The 21,456-nt window shown below is 42.0% G+C and overlaps 1 protein-coding gene across 2 annotated transcripts; it reads left to right on the top strand.

The window, feature by feature from the left end:
- Nucleotides 1-877: 877 nt before the first annotated feature.
- xrn1 (5'-3' exoribonuclease 1) lies at nucleotides 878-20,727 on the top strand. 2 transcript variants are annotated; one of them, XM_046408585.1, is made up of 41 exons: nucleotides 878-1,187; nucleotides 2,371-2,603; nucleotides 3,268-3,365; nucleotides 4,429-4,538; nucleotides 4,673-4,783; nucleotides 4,873-4,958; nucleotides 5,054-5,141; nucleotides 5,269-5,437; nucleotides 5,726-5,793; nucleotides 5,945-6,082; nucleotides 6,209-6,378; nucleotides 6,521-6,610; nucleotides 7,747-7,903; nucleotides 7,990-8,109; nucleotides 8,251-8,420; nucleotides 8,760-8,877; nucleotides 9,276-9,371; nucleotides 9,897-10,000; nucleotides 10,405-10,539; nucleotides 10,902-11,064; nucleotides 11,567-11,680; nucleotides 11,955-12,053; nucleotides 12,189-12,304; nucleotides 13,406-13,552; nucleotides 13,646-13,735; nucleotides 13,980-14,115; nucleotides 14,216-14,272; nucleotides 14,529-14,661; nucleotides 14,814-14,883; nucleotides 15,002-15,197; nucleotides 15,359-15,448; nucleotides 15,567-15,650; nucleotides 15,851-15,886; nucleotides 15,992-16,072; nucleotides 16,195-16,332; nucleotides 16,501-16,636; nucleotides 16,769-16,938; nucleotides 17,039-17,152; nucleotides 17,247-17,352; nucleotides 17,630-17,811; nucleotides 17,958-20,727. In XM_046408585.1, exons 1-41 carry the CDS (start codon nucleotides 1,113-1,115, stop codon nucleotides 18,309-18,311), a joined length of 5,148 nt encoding a protein of 1,715 aa, XP_046264541.1. In that variant the 5' UTR covers nucleotides 878-1,112; the 3' UTR covers nucleotides 18,312-20,727. The 2 variants fall into 2 exon arrangements, with proteins under 2 accessions (XP_046264541.1, XP_046264539.1); XM_046408583.1 differs by having other exon boundaries at nucleotides 16,766-16,938.
- The last annotated feature ends 729 nt before the right edge of the window (nucleotides 20,728-21,456 follow it).

The following is a 21,456-nucleotide window of genomic DNA, read 5'->3' as shown; positions in this document are numbered from 1 at the left end:
TGCATATGTTATTTCTCTGCTGTGACATGTCCAAGATGTTAATCAGTCTGTACACATCTGCTCAGTCCTGCAAAGAGAACTAATCAGACACCTTAAGTGAAAACACCATGAGAACAGCTGTTTGAACTGGTGAACTTATGTGAGCTTATGAGCTGAGTGCGGCCGTTTAATTTGATTAGGTGTTAATGGTGAGTGATGAAGGACTATCAGAAAAAAACTCTTCAAAACATTTAGAGCCCATTAATTTCTCTTTTATTGTTTAAGGAAGTCATCGCTCCTGTCTGTTTTTTAAGACAGACATATATCAGATAGGTCCTTCTAGGGTCAACAAATTGTATCTGGACTTACTCTTGAGCTAATCCAATTAAAGACCTATTTATAGGAAATCTCATGATGTCCTCACAGCACAGAAAATTAGGTAACGCCTTGTAATTTTAACCATGCAATTACATTTGAATTTGTGAACATACTAAAAATGTTTGATTCATTCAAAAGTGTGGCAGAAGAAAGAAATTTGATAAGGTACCCTTTTAAACTGAGAAAGTCAAAATTATGTCATACCAAATGATATTTTTCATAAAATCAAATCAAAATGCATAACAAGTGAGATTTTTTTTTTACCTCAACTCAAATAAGATTATGACTTTAAGTCAAAATTAAGATACTTACATGTCTACTTCTTCAAAACAATAAGATACTAACTAACAGCAACAGCATGTCATAACATTTTCCGGTAAAAATTTATATTTTCACTTTTGTGTTTTAAGGTTTGTTTTGTTTTTGTTTTTTTTTTATTTTCCTTTCCGTTTTTATTCTCTGGTGTGAATGGGTTTCCACAGAGATAACTGGAGTTAGGGGGGAGAGGGCTAGAAAGGATCTCGGTCAATAGGAAACAAAATAATAGACTGTTTTCCCTGTAGCGGCGGAATGTTTTAGCAGACGGACCACGGACAACTTGTTAGTTAGCGGCCGCTGGAAACAAAACCGGACTCAAGTTCTCATGTTACCCCGTTAAATCTTGACCCTATATAGTTACCCACATAGCACAATATCTACCTTTAGTATCGACTGTCGACTGATTTGATCCAGACGTTGAAACTTTCCTGGTGAAGATGGGAGTACCGAAATTTTACCGATGGATATCAGAGCGCTACCCTTGTCTCAGCGAAGTTGTCAAGGAACATCAGGTAGGAAACAAGGGATGAATATCGTTAGCTTCTCAATCCACCGTCACAGAGAGCCGCAGCTTTAGCTTAGCCAGCTAGCTGCTGGCTCGTAGAGAGCTACTAAATAAGCGGGCCGTGGAACTTCTTTTCCGCGTAGCTTAAGAATGTTTTTGACAGTCGGCAAGACAGCTTTCTTGCTGCCAAACACATTTGTCCTCATTATTAACTATATTATGTGTTTATCCGTAATGGGTTTTATTTACCAAATTTTAAGACTAGCTCATTGGTTTGGTCTTCTGCCGGTACATATTCTGACGTTAAACAGGTTATAATTGGTACAACTTTGTAAATGTGTTACCAACGGGGACCTTTGTTGAGCAAGAACATTCTGAACAACAATAACCCCCTACAGTCAGCTAGCTAACTAACTTTACGTTAACAAGAGATGTGGGAGGCGGACGCTAGTTATTGTTGCCAGCTAGCATAGAGGCACCGTGCTGTATAATGTTTTTGGAGTTGTTTAAAAGGCAACAATTATTTCGGCCGCCTCTAAGGAGGAGCAGTTTACTTAACCTTAACGGCATTTTACTAATGCCAGTAATTTAGGCTACGTTAGCCGCACTGGAATGGACTTGGGCAACCTAGTTTCTCATAGTGAGGAAGATAGTATTTCAATGCTTGAGCAGTAGTTTCATCAGCTGGACGTGTGTCTGTGTCATTCTCATTGCGTAAGACAGCTTTGATGTGTGTGACAATAAAACGGGCATTTTATGCTAGCAGATTCACATGTGATGAAATCTGATATGGAAAATGTTGTATGCCCTTCACAGAGCGCTAAAGTCGGTCTGGAGTAACTGTATCCCCCACACAACATAACCCCCACCCCCTTCTTACTAAACCTATATGTCAACTTAAATGGGAGAGAGTTCTTTAGGTTCTTTCAAGAATGCATCTGGTGACTGGCAAAGATAAGGTTATTCTTTATCTCTCACAATTTGTCATGTGAGGACACCCCCACCCCACCCCCAAAATGTCAAAACAAAACAATGCAGTAACTTTCTTGTTGGTGAGAGATCTATTCCATGTCAGACAGTCAAGGAATATCATCAGGATACTGTACAAATTTATCACTTTACAGGAGTGCTGCAGAATATGTTTACAATTTATTACGCATAACCGCTGCATTTGTTTGTCTGCTCTTCAGATTCCAGAATTTGACAATCTCTATCTGGACATGAATGGGATTATCCATCAGTGTTCCCACCCCAATGATGAGGATGTCCACTTTCGCATTTCTGAGGAAAAGATTTTTGCTGACATCTTCCATTACCTGGAGGTGCTCTTTAGGATCATCAAGCCTCGCAAGGTCTTCTTCATGGCAGTGGATGGCGTGGCACCAAGGGCAAAGATGAACCAGCAGAGAGGACGGCGATTCAGGTAGAGAGGGATGAACGGAAACCTAGAAGACATTCTTATCTCTGTTTGTGTATCGAGGGACACCCAGAATGGGTCAGCTCACATCATCTGACCTGGCTCTATGACCTGGTTCTTGGTGTGATATTAATGTTGGTGTGTCTGTCATGTTCTTGTCATAGCTATTAAGGAATTATTATGGAATGTTTTTTACCACATGGGAGATTTTCATGAAAAGGTCCAGACCTCGCACTCATAAAGGTTTTCTTCTCTCTATGTCAAACATGAGTGAACCTGAGTTGTTAAATTTAGGTCATTGCAGTTTGTCTTGCTGTGAACAAATAAAGAAATGGAATTTTATCACATTTTTTTGCACCATGATGTTCCCGAGCGTCAGTAATGGTCCATTCTCTTTCAGTTATATGATAAAGATGACAACTCTGTTCACAAATATGTTTATACAACATCTGGTGTAATTCTGTGGTTTGGCAGTGATGTGTGTGGTTCTACTGTTGTGATCCTGGGCTTTGCACGAACTGCCTGGTAAGGCAGAATAAGCTGCAAACAGACTGGAACTAAAATGCAATATTTGCTTTGGTAAAGACTGAAAAACCGGATAACAGCATAACAGCCTGGGCCTGTATGTTTGACGTGTCTTTTGTATCTGTGTGTACGTCTGTGTGTCTAGGTCCGCTAAAGAAGCAGAGGACAAGATTAAAAAAGCTCTGGATAAAGGAGAGGTGCTTCCCACAGAGGCTCGCTTTGACTCCAACTGTATCACTCCTGGTGGGAATGCTCTCAGGCTTTACACAAAACAAACATCACATATTAAAAGTGACAAAGCATTTGTGGCAGAACAAGTAAAACTCATTTTCATCCTAACCATTTTTAACTTAAATTTAACTATTGGCTTCAGCTTTGCGTTTGCCTGTTTGGTTCATTTTGTTTTGTGAGGTGTGTAAAGCTGTCCATCAAACTGGTGAGGACTAAACAACCAAACCCAGTCTTAACTTTTCTGATGGTCTCAGCCCATTTCTGTGCAGCATTCGCTTCATTCGTGGTGTAAAAGCAAAGCAGGCCAACCACAGCATTTCACGATTGTACATGTGTGATTTTAGCATGAATTTAGAAGCTGAACCACTACGTAATCTATCTGCTGACTGTACTTGTATGTGTGTCACCATGTTGGTGCAGCGATTCTGCCCAGGAGAAAAACAGACGTGTGTTGCTTGTATCCTACTCCTTATATTTTTTAAGGAAATTATAATTTAAAAGTGACTCCAATGTAGCATTCACAGCATATAGATTTAAAATTAGGAAATAAAAAAAAGAAACCAGTTGCATTCTGTATCTGCATATATCCTGACTTACAGGATCAGGACAGGAAAAAGCTTGTCCAGTACATCCCCTACTGAGACCCTCCTTTTCAGGCAGTGGTTAGTCTCTCCCACTTTTGATTGATTGACAGCTTCCGCACCAGCCTAAATGAATCGAATGAGATGGACAAATAAACTGAATCAACTCATCAAAAACCAGTTTAGATGTGAAAGTTTAATTGTGATAAAAGTAGTTCTTGTAGGATGTTCTTCATTTACGGTGCCGTTGCATGGTCTTCTGCTTACTCTGTTGACAATTTTTCTGTTTACTGCAACCATTATTGTCTGTAAAATATTTTTTTTTAACACGGATGTATTTTATACTTTGTTAAGATATCTCAGGCAGCTGCCATGAAGTCAGCAGCCATGCAGTAATTACAATATACGACCCCCCCCTCCATATTGTAATTACTGCAGATGTAAAATGTGTTCTGAGAAAATTGACAGCAACTCCTTTCAACTCCTTCTTTCAGGCACTGCCTTCATGGCAAGACTCCAGGAGCAGCTCAAGTATTTTGTCCACAACAAGCTCTCCACTGACAAGCTGTGGCAGAATGTCAAAGTCTACCTGTCTGGTCATGAGGTGTGTTAACAGCTGTTGTAAAGAAAACGGGCACTGTAGTTTCAGTGGTAGCTTTTTGGCTCCCATGTTCAGATTCTGGTACAGCCAAAGTAAATGTTGCTTGTACTGTGTGTATGACTTTCTTTTCATTACAGACTCCAGGGGAGGGAGAACATAAGATCATGGAGTTTATTCGCTCTGAGAACAGGAAGCCTGGCCACAACCCCAACACCCGACATTGCTTGTATGGCCTGGATGCTGATCTGGTAGGGTTTGTGTCCCGTGGGCTGAGATGACATGTGCATAATTGCTCAAACTGTCTTTGGATGCTCACACTGTCTTGTTCTGTTTGTAGATAATGTTGGGCTTGACCAGCCATGAGCCTAACTTCTCCCTGCTCAGAGAGGAGGTCCGTTTTGGAGGAAAGAAATCTCAGAAAAGGTTCCCTCCCTTCTGATTTACTTTTGAATAGTCACTGTCTTTTATGTTTTTTAGTTTTATTTACATGTATGTTCTGTTCCTCCTTTTTCTTCCAGGATAACAGCTCCAGAGGAGACAACTTTTCACTTGCTTCACTTGTCTCTGATGAGGGAGTACATTGACTATGAGTTCTCTGATCTCAGGGTGAGATTTGCACTGTATGGAATGGACAGTACAACTAGTATAATCCTGCAAAATCTCACATGAATTCGGGAATGCCAGAAGGAGTTGTTAGTGTATTTCACTGCTTGTGTTTCTGGGTGTTTTTCAGAATCACATTGGTTCCGATTATGACTTGGAGCGAATAATAGACGACTGGATTCTAATGGGCTTCCTAGTGGGAAACGATTTCATCCCTCACCTCCCTCATCTTCACATCAGTCATGATGCTCTGCCGTTGTTGTACAAGACCTACATCAGTGTGCTGCCCAGTCTGGGGGGTGAGACACAGAGACACACACACACACACTTTTTTTTAACATAACACAGACTTACATTCATTTTCTGGACACTTATCCTAACCATAATTACTGACCCAAAAATCAGCTTTTTCCCAGTATGACAAGTCGTCTCCAAATAACTAGCCTTTAGTCTGAAATTTGCCCCTGAAACCAACACACACACACACACACACACACACAGTAGCCATTTTAATATAGATTTTTGAGCTGCTTCTTTAGTGTGTTTCATACTGTATATGTAAATAAAACCCCTGTTTTGTGACTCAGGTTATCTGAATGAGAACGGCCACCTGAACCTCAGAAACTTTGAGAAATACCTGGAGAAGCTTTCAGAGGTGAGACAACACCCAAGTCCTCCATTAATATTATCAGTACTATTTAATTTTGAAATGAAAGTGAAACCACAATATATTACTTGCCACCATGAGTAATTGTTTAAATCTGTGACGCTGTTTCTTTCCCTTTCCTTTTCCTTCTTTCTTTCAGTTTGACAGGGAACATTTCAATGATGTGTTTGTGGACTTGAAGTGGTTTGAGAGTAAAGTTGGTAACAAGTATCTGAACGAGGCGGCCGGAAAGGCAGCAGAGAAAGAAGCTGCCAGCAAAGACACCAACAAGAAAGAGGTCTGCTGTTATGCATGTATAATGTATCATGCAGCCACAAAAATTCAACCTTGTTTACCTGCACAGTTTCAGCCATGTATTCCTGTATTTAATAACTTCTTTAATTTGTCGTGTGTTTGTGCGTAGGATTCTGCCCTCTGTCTGGCAGGTCTGGCCTCATCAGAGAGAGTGATTGCAGAAGGGAAAGGAGCAGTAGGCGATGATGAGGAAGAAGAGGATGATATGTTTGAAACTGAGTTCAGACAGTACAAGCGTACCTACTATATGACTAAGATTGGCGTGGATGTGGTGTCTGAGTAAGTGTGTGGTGGTGGTGGTAGGGGGAATTAATGAACACCTGAGATCAAAATCTGTAAACAGTATGTGCTGCTTTAAAGTATTTGATTTCTTTACATCAGTTTGACGCTACAATATTTTTCTTTTTATTCTCATTTGCAGTGAATTTCTAGCCCAGCAGGCTAAGTGCTATGTGGAAGGTATCCAGTGGATCCTCCACTACTATTACCATGGCGTTCAATCCTGGAGCTGGTGAGAACCTGTTTCTCATATGTCACCGTCTGACCATTTGTTACCAGTTTCAAAAGCAAATTTTGAATTGAAGCGCTTATTTTGTGGCAAATAATGTAAAAGCCACTGTGTTGTGTGTAAGAATAATTTTGGTCATCAGTAATCATTACTAATTGTCAAGGATAGTTATGAATTATTGAGGAAACAGATAATGCTTATTAAGATTAATAAGACACGGGGTGCAACTGGAACAGCCTGGACCAATCACCGAAATATTGGGTTCAGTCTCAAGTGGGGTGTTTACCCAAAAATGTCAGCATCTAAGAGATACTGGCATTGGAGGATGAACAGGGGAGGGTGTGAAGCTCTTTATCACAACACACAAATGAAACCAAGACAACTTCTTGTTGATATGATGGGATTTGTTCTCTTTGGTATCACTAATCATGTCTGAACAGTTAACCACCAAGAGTACTGGCCTCAATCACAAGTGCAGAGTGACATTCCCAAGCTACAATGTGCGATATATGAACAAACAACATGCACATGCGGCAACAGTACACCAATCTTTGCAATACTGTACTGCAAAAAAGGAAAACTGCAATGAACTTAGTAAAACACACTCAGAACATTTTCGTGTGCCCAGAGCCAAAAGCCTCTTTCAGTGCTTTTCTGTGAGTGGATCTTGTGCGAGTGAATCCTCATGGTCCTTCAATACGGGAGAGGCGGTGGGTCCATAGTGCTAATCAGCCGCCACTGGCTGCCAATCTCCATGGCGGGGAGCCAGGTGGGGGGTGGGGGGTAGTGCAGTTGACTGTGTGGAGGAGGAATAAGTCCTTCTTTGTCCTGGAAAGATGTAGAGCAGGTTGTATCTGCAGGCATCTGATGGTCTGGGAGGGGATATTCCATGTCTCTTGTGTGTGTGTGTGTGTGTGTGTGTGTGTGTGTGTGTGTGTGTGTGTGTGTGTGTCCAGTGAGGTGAGATCCTTAGGCCTATGTTATGTATACACGGTGCTTTTACCTGTGACTAGAATATTGTCAACATGGAACGTAGGCCAGAGGTCAGGCTTGTCACCAGAGTATGCCTCCATCTGCTGTCTTCAGTTTTTTCTGTTTTAACATCGGTCTTTAAATAATGAACGTACATCTCTCTCAAGGTACTACCCCTACCACTACGCTCCCTTCCTGTCGGACATCAAGAATATATCAGACTTAAAGCTGACCTTTGAACTCGAAAAACCCTTCATGCCCTTCCAGCAGCTGTTGGCAGTCCTGCCTGCTGCCAGCATGGAACTGCTTCCTGAGGCTTATAGGGTAACACACTCTCATGCACATATAATATGTATACAGTACGTGCTCATAAATGATCTTTAGATAATCTATTGTTTTTGATGTTTCAGCCCCTGATGACCAGTGAAAATTCTCCCATCATTGAGTACTACCCTCGTGACTTTAAAACTGACCTCAATGGCAAGCAGCAGGAGTGGGAGGCGGTGGTTCTCATTCCCTTCATAGATGAGGTATACACACACGACTGCCCACACACACACACTCACACACACACTTGGCAGGAAAATAATCACCCAACCATGTTAAAAAGGCACAATCATTGACGGTGGAACTTTGTCTGTATGTGTGTGTGTTGTGTATTTATTGAACAGAGGTGCTTACTAGCAGCGATGGAGACCTGTAATCACAAGCTAACTAAGGAAGAGAAGGCCAGGAATCGTCACACTGAGTGTGCAGTCTACACATATGACCACGAAACAGACTTCACATACGCCTCCACCCTGCCTCAGCTGTTCCCTAACATCGTCCACTGCCACGTCAGGTAATCACACACACAAACCCGGTGGAGCTCCTACGATTCGTCAGTTAGTTGTCGACTGTCCTTGATCGCCAGCTATTTGGATAATCATGAATCATTTTGAGTTTTTTTTGTAAGAAAAAAAATTACAAATTCTCCTCATCAAGGGCTTGGGGGAGGAAAAAAGCTACCAACATTTTTTGCTATTTTCTGACGTTTTATTGACCACTTAATTGAGAAAATGATGGACAGATGAATTGATACTGAATATATTCGTTAGTTGCAGCCCTACGGCACAGATACTCCTTTTCAGTTTGATTATTCTCATACAGAACAGTTTCATGAACAATCTGTGTGTCACAGGTTATCAAACATCCCTATGGATGCCTGGCAAGTACCACTGGACCACATGAGCAGACCAGTCGACCGCTCAGCTCTGTACTTCTGTGGCTTCCCCACACTGCAGCACATTAAGCACAAGGTGTGTGTGGGTGGACATGTTTTACTTACCTTCGGGGGAACAAAAATCTGTTTACACAGTTACACGTGGGGACTCACCTTCCTTATGGGGACAACATGCAAGTTCCCATAATGTAAATGATTACGTTTTATGGTAAAGACTTGGTTTAAGGTTAGGATAAAGGTTAGGTTTAGGCAAGTAATGGTTATAGTTAGAGTAAGCCTCCAGGAAATGAATGTAAGTCTGTTAAAACATAAAGTGTGTGTGCATGCATAGACAGTAAGCTGGTGTTGGATGACTGAGTTACTCCCAACAAAGGGTCTGATGCTTTTATACTTGAAAAATTGTAAACATGTCTAAATCTGCAGTATTTTCTCGGTAATAACTAACTTGTTTATTTATTGTTGACTCACTTTTAGTTTTATAAGAAGAAGGGCGGGGTTGTGGTGTTCCAGCAGAGCAGCAGAGGGGACAACTTCATACTGGACATCCTGCCCAGCAAGGAAGGAGAGGCGGTGAGCTTGTTTACCGATCACACTGTGGGAAAATATGTATTGCTGATTAAAGAGTTGCTCAAAATACTGCAAAATAAAAATGTGTATTTTATCTAAATTAGAAGTTTGAAATATCTTCAATCAAATTAGCAGATTACAAGGCTTTTATTCTTTTTTCTTTTTTTTTTGTGATTCATAATATCATCATCACGAACATCATTACTGGCAAAGGCACAGCACTGATAGTTGGTGTCCCCACTATGATGAAGGAAGTGTCCACTGCGTGCGGCTCAAGAAAAATCACAGACTTCTAAAAAAAAAAACAAAATGTTTGATTTATTAGTTCTTATTAAATGGATTAAAACACCTAAATAATGTGTAGTACTTTCGCTAGTCATTGAATTTGGGATGTGTAAGATAGGATTTTACAAGTGATTTGAATTTCCATAGCATATATCTATATATATCTATATATATATATGACATTTTCACTCATGTACGGTCTCCCTCTTTCTTGTCTTGTTTTTCCCCTCTCTTCTTCTTCAGGTATGTGATGATGTTGCTGCTCAGGTACTGGGCAGGTCCGTGTTTGTCAACTGGCCACACCTAGAGGAAGCTCGCATCATTGCGGTGTCGGATGGAGACGTCAAGTAAGAATTAGTTCTGAGACTGTGCCAGTAATGATGTATTGCATGTGTTTGATGGACCTTTGTCTTTGGTTTTCTCATGTTACTCTCCTTCTCTGCTGCATTGTTATGTACACATGTAGTCATTGTTTAGCATTTTATCAGTCAATAAGTCAATAAGATATTGATGGAAAGAGATGCACGTGTATGTTAACTGGGTGGACACTAGAAAGGATCCTTTTAGATGCTACCACCGGGGGGTGCCAAGTTCTACACAAAATGACTTTAAAATATCAGCTGGTGAAACCTGGCCTACAGTCCCAAAATGTAGCATGCATGTCTTTTTGGTTATGGCTAGCACACAGTTTGTCTTTGTGTCTGTGTAAAGCAGAGAGCAACTATTACAATCTTTTCACTCTGTTTTGCAGGTTCTGTCTTGAGGAGCCGCCTGGTGTCCAAAGAGTGTATGACAGGCCCTCCACTCCTCCTCTCACCAAAGTCACCTGCCTGTCTGAAAAGGAACAGAAAGAATGGGTGAAGGATGTCCAGGGAATCACTGAACAGTAAGTAAAAAGGGATGATTGACAGATAACCCTGCTCATGACCGAATCAGACGTGTTTGCAGGTGAAAACTTAATACTGTGGCTCTACCTGCTGAACACCTACCGCACACAGTCTGACTCCAAACAACATCTCTGGCACGACATTGCAGCACTTGTACTACACTTTTATGCAGTGGGAGGAAGTGAGGACGAGTTGCCCATCTTTACATATGTCAATGGTTAAACCGAACGCTAACATAAAGCGTGTGCTGTGTTCAAAGTTGTGAGACGTGTTCTTTCCTAAAATGATATTAAAGTGCAACCTCTCCTGTCTCATCGCTCGTGTTTACGCTTCCTCTCATCGTAGCTTTTTTTTCTCGTAGTTTCTCGAAGAGGAAAGGCATCGTGGTGAACGAGACAACCGTGCTTTTGTACGGCCAGTTGCTGACGGGAAGGAAATACGTCCCCAAAGCCAACGGGGTGGTGGAACTAGAGAAGCAGTGGGCCAAGCAGATTCTACCTTTCGCCTACCAGACTGTGGTTAAGGTACCTGCACTTACATACCAAAACAAATACACAGATGCAAGTCATGGAAATCACCTATGGCTAATTAAGCGCCGTGAATGCAGTATGTTTACAGCAAAAAACACTTTGGATACAGGAAGATGAGGTTTATACATGGTATGTCACGTGGACGTACACACACATAGCTGTAGTAGATTTTGTGTTAAGCTGAAGAGTGCAGTCAAATTAAAACTAAACCTTGTAATAAACTTAACTTGTCTAGCAAATAGCAGTGTATTAGTGTATTATGAAATTTAGCCACCATACGCCGCAACCAATCATATTGTGTTTTGTTTATTCTGGAGACATAGTAGAATTGAGACCTTTATTTGAAACTTAGTATTGGTTAAACACATATGATGACATCCCTGATACAGATGCATATTCACAGAGACCTCTTCTTGTTAACTGATGATCCTTGCACTCCTTCATTACCTGTGTCTCACACTCACCCTCTCACCCACATCCCCCTTCATCTTCTCAGGACATCAAGGCCTTTTACTCGTCTCTGACCTGCTTTAAGAGCTTAGATGAGCTCTTTCCTCCAACAACCACAGTCTTCATGGTGGGGAACCCTTACTACGGCGCCATGGGTGAGGTACGTGATCGGTTTGCTGCTTCAGTCAGAGGGTCACATCGTATATGTCGTATATGTCATTGTATATATTATATGACTATAAAATAGTCATATGTTATTAGTTGTATTGTAGTGGCATCTACAAACTAGGTATGTGGAAGTACTCTCACTCATCATGACATGATTACAACATGGCTTTTAAAAATCTCCTTTTACCTAGCAAGATTTTCTTTGGCTTTTCTGTTTCGTTTTTTCTTGTTGGTTTATTGAAATATCTCCATTGCTCGGGTAACAGGTACAAGATTCAAGTGATGTCATCAAGGACGGTCGTGTACGGGTGGTCTTCAGCGTGCCACACGAACCACAGCTGGAGACCTTAATTCAGAATCAGCATGTAAGAGACACACATGCTCAGTGAGCGAAGGCTTTCCGCTGAATTAATGTGTTCATTCTGAGGTTACCTTCCATTGCCTGCGCCACGAGTGTCTCGTTTATGTCCTCTCTGTCTGCGTGTGTTTGTGTTTTGTAGAAGTACTGTGTCAAGTACAGTCCCGGATACGTTCTGGCATCTCGTCTCGGCATCACCAGCTACCTTGTGTCCCGCTTCTCAGGAAGCATCTTCATTGGCCGAGGCTCTAAGAAGAAGTGAGTGTTCAGTCACCGTTCAGAAACTCGTTAAGCTAAGCTATTTAAGATTTATTTTATTTATTTTTTTAACTTGATGTTGTTCTGCAATTCACGCCTTTTCGAAGGTGTTAATGGAAAACAAATTGAGTGGACCATTCAGCGTGGCAAATTGCTGCCTTCACTTTCTGTGGCAGACACTTTGGGTGGCTTTGGATGACAAGTGGATGTTATAGAAATTTCTATTTAAATTCTAAAAATTAATTGACAACTTATAGTCATCCATTAAATATATTTACTTTTTTAAATATTTTTTTAAATATTTTCTATATTATCTACAGTAAAATAAAATTCGTCTCATCAGTTTAATGTATTTCATTTTAAAATAAATGACTGATATATTGGGATTTTCTGCGGACGTTGCCTTTCTGTCAGTTGGGAAGGGCGCCTCGTTCGAGAAGTGCATTGGTTGTTGCCGTGTTCCAGAGCCGTTAAACTGCCACTGTTTCACAGTGTTATCCATCTAACCTATGTGAGTGAGGTACATAAGCTCCAAGTCCTGTAAAGTGTAAGAGAGAGAGGTTTGGCAGGGCGATGCCTTGAAGACACTTGGCTGCTGTAGAGTATCAACACATAGCATTTTAGCCCTTCCCCGTGCGGCAGTTAAAGGGCTTAATGTTTGTTTGCTGTGATCGGTTGAACTATGTTTCACACTCATTAATCAGTCATGGCTCACTTTGGCCATCCTGGGAAAAAAAAAAATCTTCTCATGTACCCGTGTTGTCACCAACAGATATACCTCTCATTTGCTCTTGCAATGCAGTCACTGATGAGTTTACATTAAAATGGTGGAGAATGGAACTGCAGGGCGCTAAAAATAAAAACTCTTCCCAGTTAAAATGTTCTGAATACATCAAGTTGGTAATATATTACTTTAAATGATGAAATGATTCTTTATTTTAAAAATGAAATATATTTTAATTCATATTACATTGTAGTCAACTCCATTGAAAGTAGTTTTTGCTTGAAAGGGAAATATATTCGATGAATTGCAAACATTTAGAACTTCCATCCATCATCTTCTTCTACATTTTACACAAATACCTTCTTCGTTGCCTGCAGTCCCTGTGGGGAGCAAAGAGCTAACGTTGGCCTTAACCTCAAGTTCAACAAGAAGAATGAGGAGGTTCCTGGCTACACCAAGAGAACTGAAAAGGAGTGGCTCTACTCTATTGCTGTGGAGGAATTGCTAGCCGAATACCTGGACAGGTAAAATAAAAAGAAGCGCTACAAACGCCCTCTCTTTATTCTTCTGTCTGTCAGACTTTTCAGCGTAAATACTTATTTTTATGCTTTTTCTAGATTTTCTGAGGTGTTCAACACTGTGTCCAGAAACAGTCATGATGATATCTTCTATGAAGATGACATCTGGCCTGGAGTGGACCAGAATGGGTAAAACACACATCGACACACACAAACATACACAGATTTAGGAGTGTAAGAAAATATTTATACCTTCTAATGTGACAATATTTTCTTTTGTGCTGTATCAGCTCTCACAAAGACTATCCATTTTTAATTAATAGTTTACATGCAAAAAGTTATGCTTAAACCCCTAACCACTAGATAGCAGTGTTTTTTTTTTAATTATTATTATTATTATTATTCATCACTGATACTGACGGACACCCCACAGGGCAGAGAAGGTCGCTGAGATCACCTCGTGGTTGAAAAGTCACCCGGTGAGCTCTGTCAGCAGGACGTCATGTGAACTGCAGGTGCTGGACGCTGCTATCGTAGAGAAGATCGAGGAGGCAGTGGATAAAGTCAAGGTAACAGTGACACATACAGCCTCATGCTACAGCATACTCTGTCCAGTTAACAGATGCCAGAAGTTCCTCATGTGTGTACTCGCTGTCTTCCTTCTATTAGGTGAAAAAGGGCACCAAAAAAGTGCGTGTGACAGTCAAGCCTCACCTCCTCTTCAGGGTGAGTACGTTTTGCCTGTGCGTGTCAGTACTTTAGAAAAAGACTTATAAGCTTGGCATGAAAGTGGACATTAGGCGTCCTCTGCTATTTGTACTCACTGCACTGTTCCTCATGACAAGTAAATCTCGTTTTGTTCATGCTGCTTTTAGATCTTCACAATGAATTAACAGGAAAGAGAACTGGCAGAAAATGACTGTCAGCTGTATGTTTAAAAAGTACTGAACATGTATGTGTGTATGAATGTGTTTGCCTGAAGCCCCTGGAGCAGCAGCAGGGTGTGGTTCCAGACCCAGATGCAGAGTACCGCCTGTTTGACAGAGTCGTCAACATCAGGGAGAGCTTCACTGTCCCACTGGGGCTCAGAGGAACAATCATCGGGATTAAAGGAGGTGAGAACATGCCGTTAAGTTTCTTTCATGGTGATTTCTTCATTCAACCTCAGCATTTTTAAGGATAACGCACAGGTTTATGATATAAAAGGAAATATGTGAATATATTGCAATCATCACAATTCATGTTGTGTCTGTCATTGTTCCTTCAGCGGACCGTGAGGCCGAGGTTCTCTACGAAGTGCTTTTTGACGAAGAATTTGCTGGAGGTCTCAACATCAGGTAACCACGCTGACTAAAAAGAAACACGGCAGTTCAGAATTTGAACACTTGTTACTCAATACCACAGCGATATGAGTCCAGGCATGTGACCACTGTATCACTGGCTGTGCGTCCTCAGGTGTACGTCACCTCGCGGTTACCGCCTCCCTCCCTGTGCTCTCATTAACCTTTCCCACGGAGCCCGAGCAGATCCCACCTCCCACAAACTGACTGCCATCGTCAAACCTCAGCCCGCCGCAGCCACAAATGTCAACTCGCAGCGCCAGCTGGGAGGTCTGAACCACTCTCCACGCTCTCCCTTTGTACCCACACAGGTAAGAGTGGAGAAGAGTTCACTTTATTTATTTTTCCTGTTTCTCTCAAATGTTTGACCATGTCCTTTTCTCCTGTCCTGCCACACAAACCTCTCTCTCTCTCTCTCTCTCTCTCTCTCTCTCTCTCTCTCTCTCTCTCTCTCCTCCTCCTCCTTCTGCAGCACAACAACAAACACGGTGTAGTAAAGGCAGGCTCCCAGGGCAACAGGAACTCCCCCTCTAAGGGTCTCACCCAGAAACAACCGGCCAAGGTAAGTGCAGGGTCACCCGTGTTTTGCCCCTCCTCATTTCAATATGCCCTTCTAACCATGTGACCATCCAAATATCTGTAACTCAGTCTGTCTCTCTCTCTCTCTCTGCTTCATTCAGAGTAAAGAGGAGTACAGTAATGTGTGGCAGTCTCTGCAGAGCTGTGGCCCTCCACACAAACCTCCTGCTCACTGGCACAATAATGTAAGTCTGTATGGGTGTTTAATGCAGCAAGGCCCCCATGTCCTCGTGGCAGCCCAGATGTGTCAGGGCCAGTAGTGCAAAATATGCGCAATTTAACAACATAACTGACAAAGTGTCAGTGGAAAGATCTTTCTCTTGTAAAGATTTGAAGGTGTTTGGAAGCAAAATAAAATGAAACCTTGTGTTTTTTCCAACTCTAGGATAAACAGGGTGGGAACCAGCGCTCCAACAAAACGGTGAGCACACGCGTTTTCCCCCAGCATCCACTGTGTTCAAACTGCAGCATGTCAGGTCACTCGTGAGACAGCAGGATGAATCATGCTGGTTTGTGTTCTTCACAGGCTCCAGCTGGTGGCATCAGACTGTTGAAGAAAAATGAAGACTCCAGCTCCCTTCTCCCCTCACAGAACACAGCCGATAAGGTACAAATGCACACACTTCAGAGGTGGAAACCGTTTATTGGTGCCTATAGCATGTTTCACAAACAAAAGAAAAACAAACTTCCACTCCCAACTTCCACTCTCCTCCCTCTTCAAATATTTAGGCAGCGACCGAGTTTGAGGACCTGATAGCCAGTCTCAGTATCTCTAAGGGTAGCCAGCAGACCCCTACCCCTCCTGCTCCTCCACAAGCACCCACCAGCCAGTCAGATGGCCCGTTGTCTCCTCAGTCCTTCGCCATGGTGAGTGTCAGAGTCGGTTAAGGTGGCTTCCTGTAGAGTCTGTGAAAGGGAAAATACTTAAATCGAGTTGCAACAAAACTACCTGTTATGAAAAAAAAAAAAAATTGTGTGTTTATTTTTTTGCTGGCCAAAATTGTGATGATTTTGTTATGTTAATGTGTGTCATAGAAGGGGACCCTGGTCCTGAAGGAGATGCTAAAGATTGACAGTACTGGAACAGGAAGCCTCTCTTCCCAGGAGGCAGCCAACAGCTCCGCCCCTGGTGGCCAGCAGCAGAACAGGAGACGATCGTCCAAGAAACTAGGTACTTAACTAATCACCGAACCTCAGGCAGGTTTATTGCAGCCACATTTTCAAACCAAGGACGCAGTCTGTCTGTCTACAAATTAAGCCTTTTTTTTTCTCTCTTTCGTCCCATTTTCTCTCCCTCCAGCAGCTAATATGAACGCCCCTCATGGCGACACAGCTGTATTAGCTTCTCCCACATCAGTCACCTCTGCCAACCACACCAACGCTGTGCTGACCAGTAAGGTGTCAGAGCTGGCACGTGTCTGTGTGGGGTTAGGAATGGCACCACCCGAGTTCAGCTACATAGGCAACAGACAGGTAACACTGTGAAGTTTTTTTGTTCTCATGTTCTACTGCTTATTACATGCTCTCCACCAACAATGCAACAAGGCACTAACAATGTCCTCTGTCTCCACAGGGTGTAGTAGTGTGTCAGGTGAAGCTGTCCAACGGGTTGATGGTTCACGGCCCTCAGTGCCAATCAGAAAATGATGCCAAGGAGAAAGCTGCCTTCTTTGCCCTCCAACGTCTGGTACAGAACATGAACGCGGAAATGTGCATAAAACACAGCTGGTTAATGTTCAGATGTTACACCTAAAGTATGTGTGCCTCTCTCTTATCTGTAGAACTCATTGGGTTCAGGCTTCCCCCTCCCACCTCCTATATACCCAGGAGTGGGTCAGATTCGGCCCCCACCCATAGGAGCCATGCCCCCAGTCTTCAGCCAACAAGGTCAGTCGTCCCTGCTCACAGTCCTCTCTGTGGACTCCCTGGTCGTTGTCTTTGGCACAGCCAAAAGTCACAACAGGAGTTTCGAAATTTTCCGTTTACAATTTGTGCAAAGTTTCAGTGAAAGTCTTCTTTCTGTCTCACTCTGTCTGTTGTTTGTATTTAAAGGAACAGTCCACCCAAAAACGAGAACTCGGGTGGACGTAGAAAGAACCGCATAAATGTATGAGTTAGAACGTTAAAGGTGCTGGTATCTCATAAGAACATCCTCTTTCTACAGGTGGTCTGCTGTTACCTCCCCAGGGCTACGCCCCTGCCCCGCTGTGGGGAATGACGCGACCTCCTCACCACCACCAAAACCAACCTTTCTATGGAGCAGCGGGAACTTTCCCTGGTTCTGCCCACCACCAGCCTGCAGCAGCACTGCCCATCGGCTCACATAACCAGTTTATTCCATTACAGGTAGACTTACATAAAAGAACGGAAGCAGGCGGAATTCATATTTTTTCATATCCCCTGCTTTGTTTTTTGTTTTTTTTCTTTATGTTGACACAGTAATGCAACAGTCATGGTAACTCACCTTTCCCCTTGTCCTCTGACCCTGACAGGTGACTAAGAAGCGAGTCTCAGCCAACAAGAAGAAACAGGAAACTCAAGAGTTCTACAGCGCCAGCCAAACCGTGGCCAAGCATCAGTCACAGAAAGCCCAGAACCAGCCCTCTGGCCAATCACAGGCTCAAAGCGGTGACGTCATCCCGCCACACCAACATACTGCCAACAGCATCCACCCAACCTCCTCTCCCAGTCCAGGTCTAGCGGACACTGTTTCTACGACGACGGCAGCCCCACACACGCCCCCTCGACAAAACATGCCAGCAACAGGCCACACCCCGAGCTCCTCCTCCAAGAGGAAGCACAGAAAGCTGGCCGTCAACTTCGAGGCAGCTAAAGTCTCTGAGTGATGACCTGCGAGATGTGTGTGTGTGTGTGAGTTTTACTGGTGTGAAAGGAATCCAGTGTACTGGCTAGAAGACTAGGGTGCATTCTGGGATGTTGCCATAGCTCTTGTTGTTTCTTCCTTTGGGTCTCTCCTAAGGCAGTCTTATTTGGTATCTATTGAGCACACGTGAAGCAAAACTATGGTGTATTAGAGCTCATGTTTTATTGGTATAGCTCTCGCTATTAGTCCTCTCAACCATGATTTTCATTAAATTACATCAATTTTCATTACAGTTTTCCTGAGCAGCGAGGGATTAACATCCTCCAAATAATCCAAATTAGCTCATCTGCTAACAAGCTTCCTGATTACCTGACGGCTCGTGTTTGTTGCCTCATTGGAACCCTGTTTTTTTTTTTTTTTTTTGTGGCGCTGCAGTGTTTCAAGATCTCATCACATACTTTGTTGAGTTATCATAAGCGATAGACCTGCTGGCCAGAGCTACAAAAGTGGAACCCAGTTTGTAATACACAGTACTTTCATAAGCCGTCGTCTGAATATGTCAGGTCTCACAGGGAAGGATGTTTGGAAACAAGCCTCCTCTGCTTGTTCAGTTGAGTTCAGTCTGATTCAGCCTACTTAGTACTAAAGGGAGTCAAGTGAAACACTGCCTTAAAAGTGTAAAAAACAAATTAAATAATAATTGAGAAAAACAAAGCGATAGATTTTTGCAGGGTTTTGTAATGCGGCTTACGGAGTTAGAATCAGTGAGGTCAGTGTGTTTTTTTACGTTGTTTTCTTACGGCCCCTTTGTGTCCATGTTAGCACCGTCCATCTACGCGTCTTTCACCTGTTCCCAGGAGAGTTTTCACAGTGCTGCTGCTGCTTTTGTGCAGCACAGGAGGCTCCGGTGACAGAGTACACTGAGAACACGCACTTGAGGGTGGACATGCTGAGGTTTATTGTACTCGTGGTTACGCTGTGCAAACACTTCACGACGTAGTTTGGATCTTGGTTCTCAGGGACATGCAGTTCTTCATGCTTTAGGCTCAGATCTGCACTGCAGTGGCAGCCTACTCCTGCTATTCCAAGTAAGCGCAGTAAGTACTGAGTTGCTTGCCTGTACATCTTTAGAAAGCTAGCTTGTGTTGTCTTTTTGAGAATTAATTAATTATGAGTAAGTATGGGCCTGTTTGTGTCAAAATACAACAGCTTTGTCAGATTTGGATCAGTGGTATTAATAGAGCCAGCACTGATGACCTGTTTTTAATGTTTCTCGTCGTGTTGTGATCTTTGTACCCGTCAAACTTGACAGCCTGTCCATCAGACTTTTGATGCCTCATCGCGGTTTTCTATTTGTCCATTCTTCCTTAATGATACCGCCAAAGTAAATATGAATGTACACTGCCTGCACACATAGTAGTGCACACATTATGACATGTGAAATGATTGGATTAGTGCCCCCAACACACACACACACACACACACACACACGATGATATTGCCACTGCAGAGCTGTTTTACACCAGCACAAAACCCAGAGTCAAATAGTGTTAAAATTGCCAGATGTGTCTGTTTTATTTTTCTAAGCGGACCCTGTGAAGATTTAGTTTGATTGTTGCCGTGTACAAATTGATCAGATTTGTCCATTTGTGTTAAACTTAACCACTGCCAGATTTTAAAATTATCACCAGTTATCTTGATTTAGTGCAAAGCAAACATGAAGCAGTGGTTTACAGAGATGGGAGTTTCTTTTTGTATCTGTGTAAATGCAGCCTTACAGTGTTGTATGAGGAGTACTGATCTATTTTAAACATTCATATTTATATTATGTTCCCGCTAAATTGTCTCAAAGATGCTTTTGGGATTATTCTTCCACATCTTGTTTGGTATTTTTCTGACTATTTTAAATTCTTGGCTTTATTTTACATCTCTTTACACATCTGGACTTATTTACGCAAACATACCCACAATATAAAATCTTTCCATTTTAAAGATCTTTTTTTTTTCTTTCTTTCTTTTTCAAGCTATGGATTTTATGCATACCCTTTTTATAGACATTTCTTGGGGTCTTTTCTAAACAATCTGAATAATCATTGTTTGAATAATGTTTGTGGCAGAGCTACAGTGATGGGAGCACCTGTAGTGACTTTTAAAGTGTATTTACTTTGTCCTTGTTTTGTGGGACACATGCATATTATTATCTTTACACCAACCTCATCTCAACTCTCAAAGTCTATACAGCCCTGGTGCAATAAGGGGAGGTTTTGGAAAATTTTGGAAGTTGAAGCACACCTGTTGTACATCTCTTTTTTTTTTGTGGAAATGAAACGAAATAGAAAATTCTTAGTATGAAGATATTGAAGACTTGATGTTTTGATTCAGGAATGTGCTGTACATCTGTACATATCCATTTAATTAAAGTGAATCTTTTGTTACAACTTTTGGGCATCAGACATTTTCCCTGCTATTTGCATGAAGTATGAATTAATAAACAAGTCCAGAAAAAATAATGGCAAACAGATACTGAAGTGTAAAACTAGTAACATTAATTCAGCAAGAAAAAAGAAACCGAAACACAGAGGATCTCGTGTGTTCTTCAGGCACGGTAAGGTTGGCTTTCCCTGCACATTCAACACATTCTGTTGAAAACACTGGTTGCTTTATGCTCATATTTTTCTTTCTGGTTTTTGTTTGTTTTTCTTGACAGCTTGAATTGTGTTGGTTTGGTGTCAAAATGTGGCTGTAAACTGTATTCCTCAGACCCTGCTAATGCCTCATTCTGAAGGAGACATACTGTATGTGCTTGAGCCCATTAACAACATGTATTTGCTCTCCCATCTCCAAAGAAAATTGGCTTCTCTCTGGGTCAGCTTTTCTTTTCCTGGACACTTTATGAGACAGTTACCATTAATGTGACTGACTGCAACCACTCAGCTGGAGCCAGACACTAGCCAGGGATCCCTGTGTTGCTATATCATCGAACTCGTGAAGCTGCAGCGAAATGCTTCAAGCCAAATCTTCGCAAAAACTCTTTGAGTGAATATGACCTTAATGACTGAGAATCTCCACAGATATGATGACAAGGTTTGATAACAAATCTCATACATGATTGAACTTTAGCTGCTGCCCATTTAAGATTCCTTACAATGTTTACACTTTGCAAGTTA

The sequence above is a fragment of the Scatophagus argus genome, chromosome 13 (genome assembly GCF_020382885.2).
Source record: "Scatophagus argus isolate fScaArg1 chromosome 13, fScaArg1.pri, whole genome shotgun sequence".
Classification (NCBI taxonomy): domain Eukaryota; kingdom Metazoa; phylum Chordata; class Actinopteri; family Scatophagidae; genus Scatophagus; species Scatophagus argus.
This window is presented reverse-complemented; position numbering and strand designations above follow the sequence as displayed.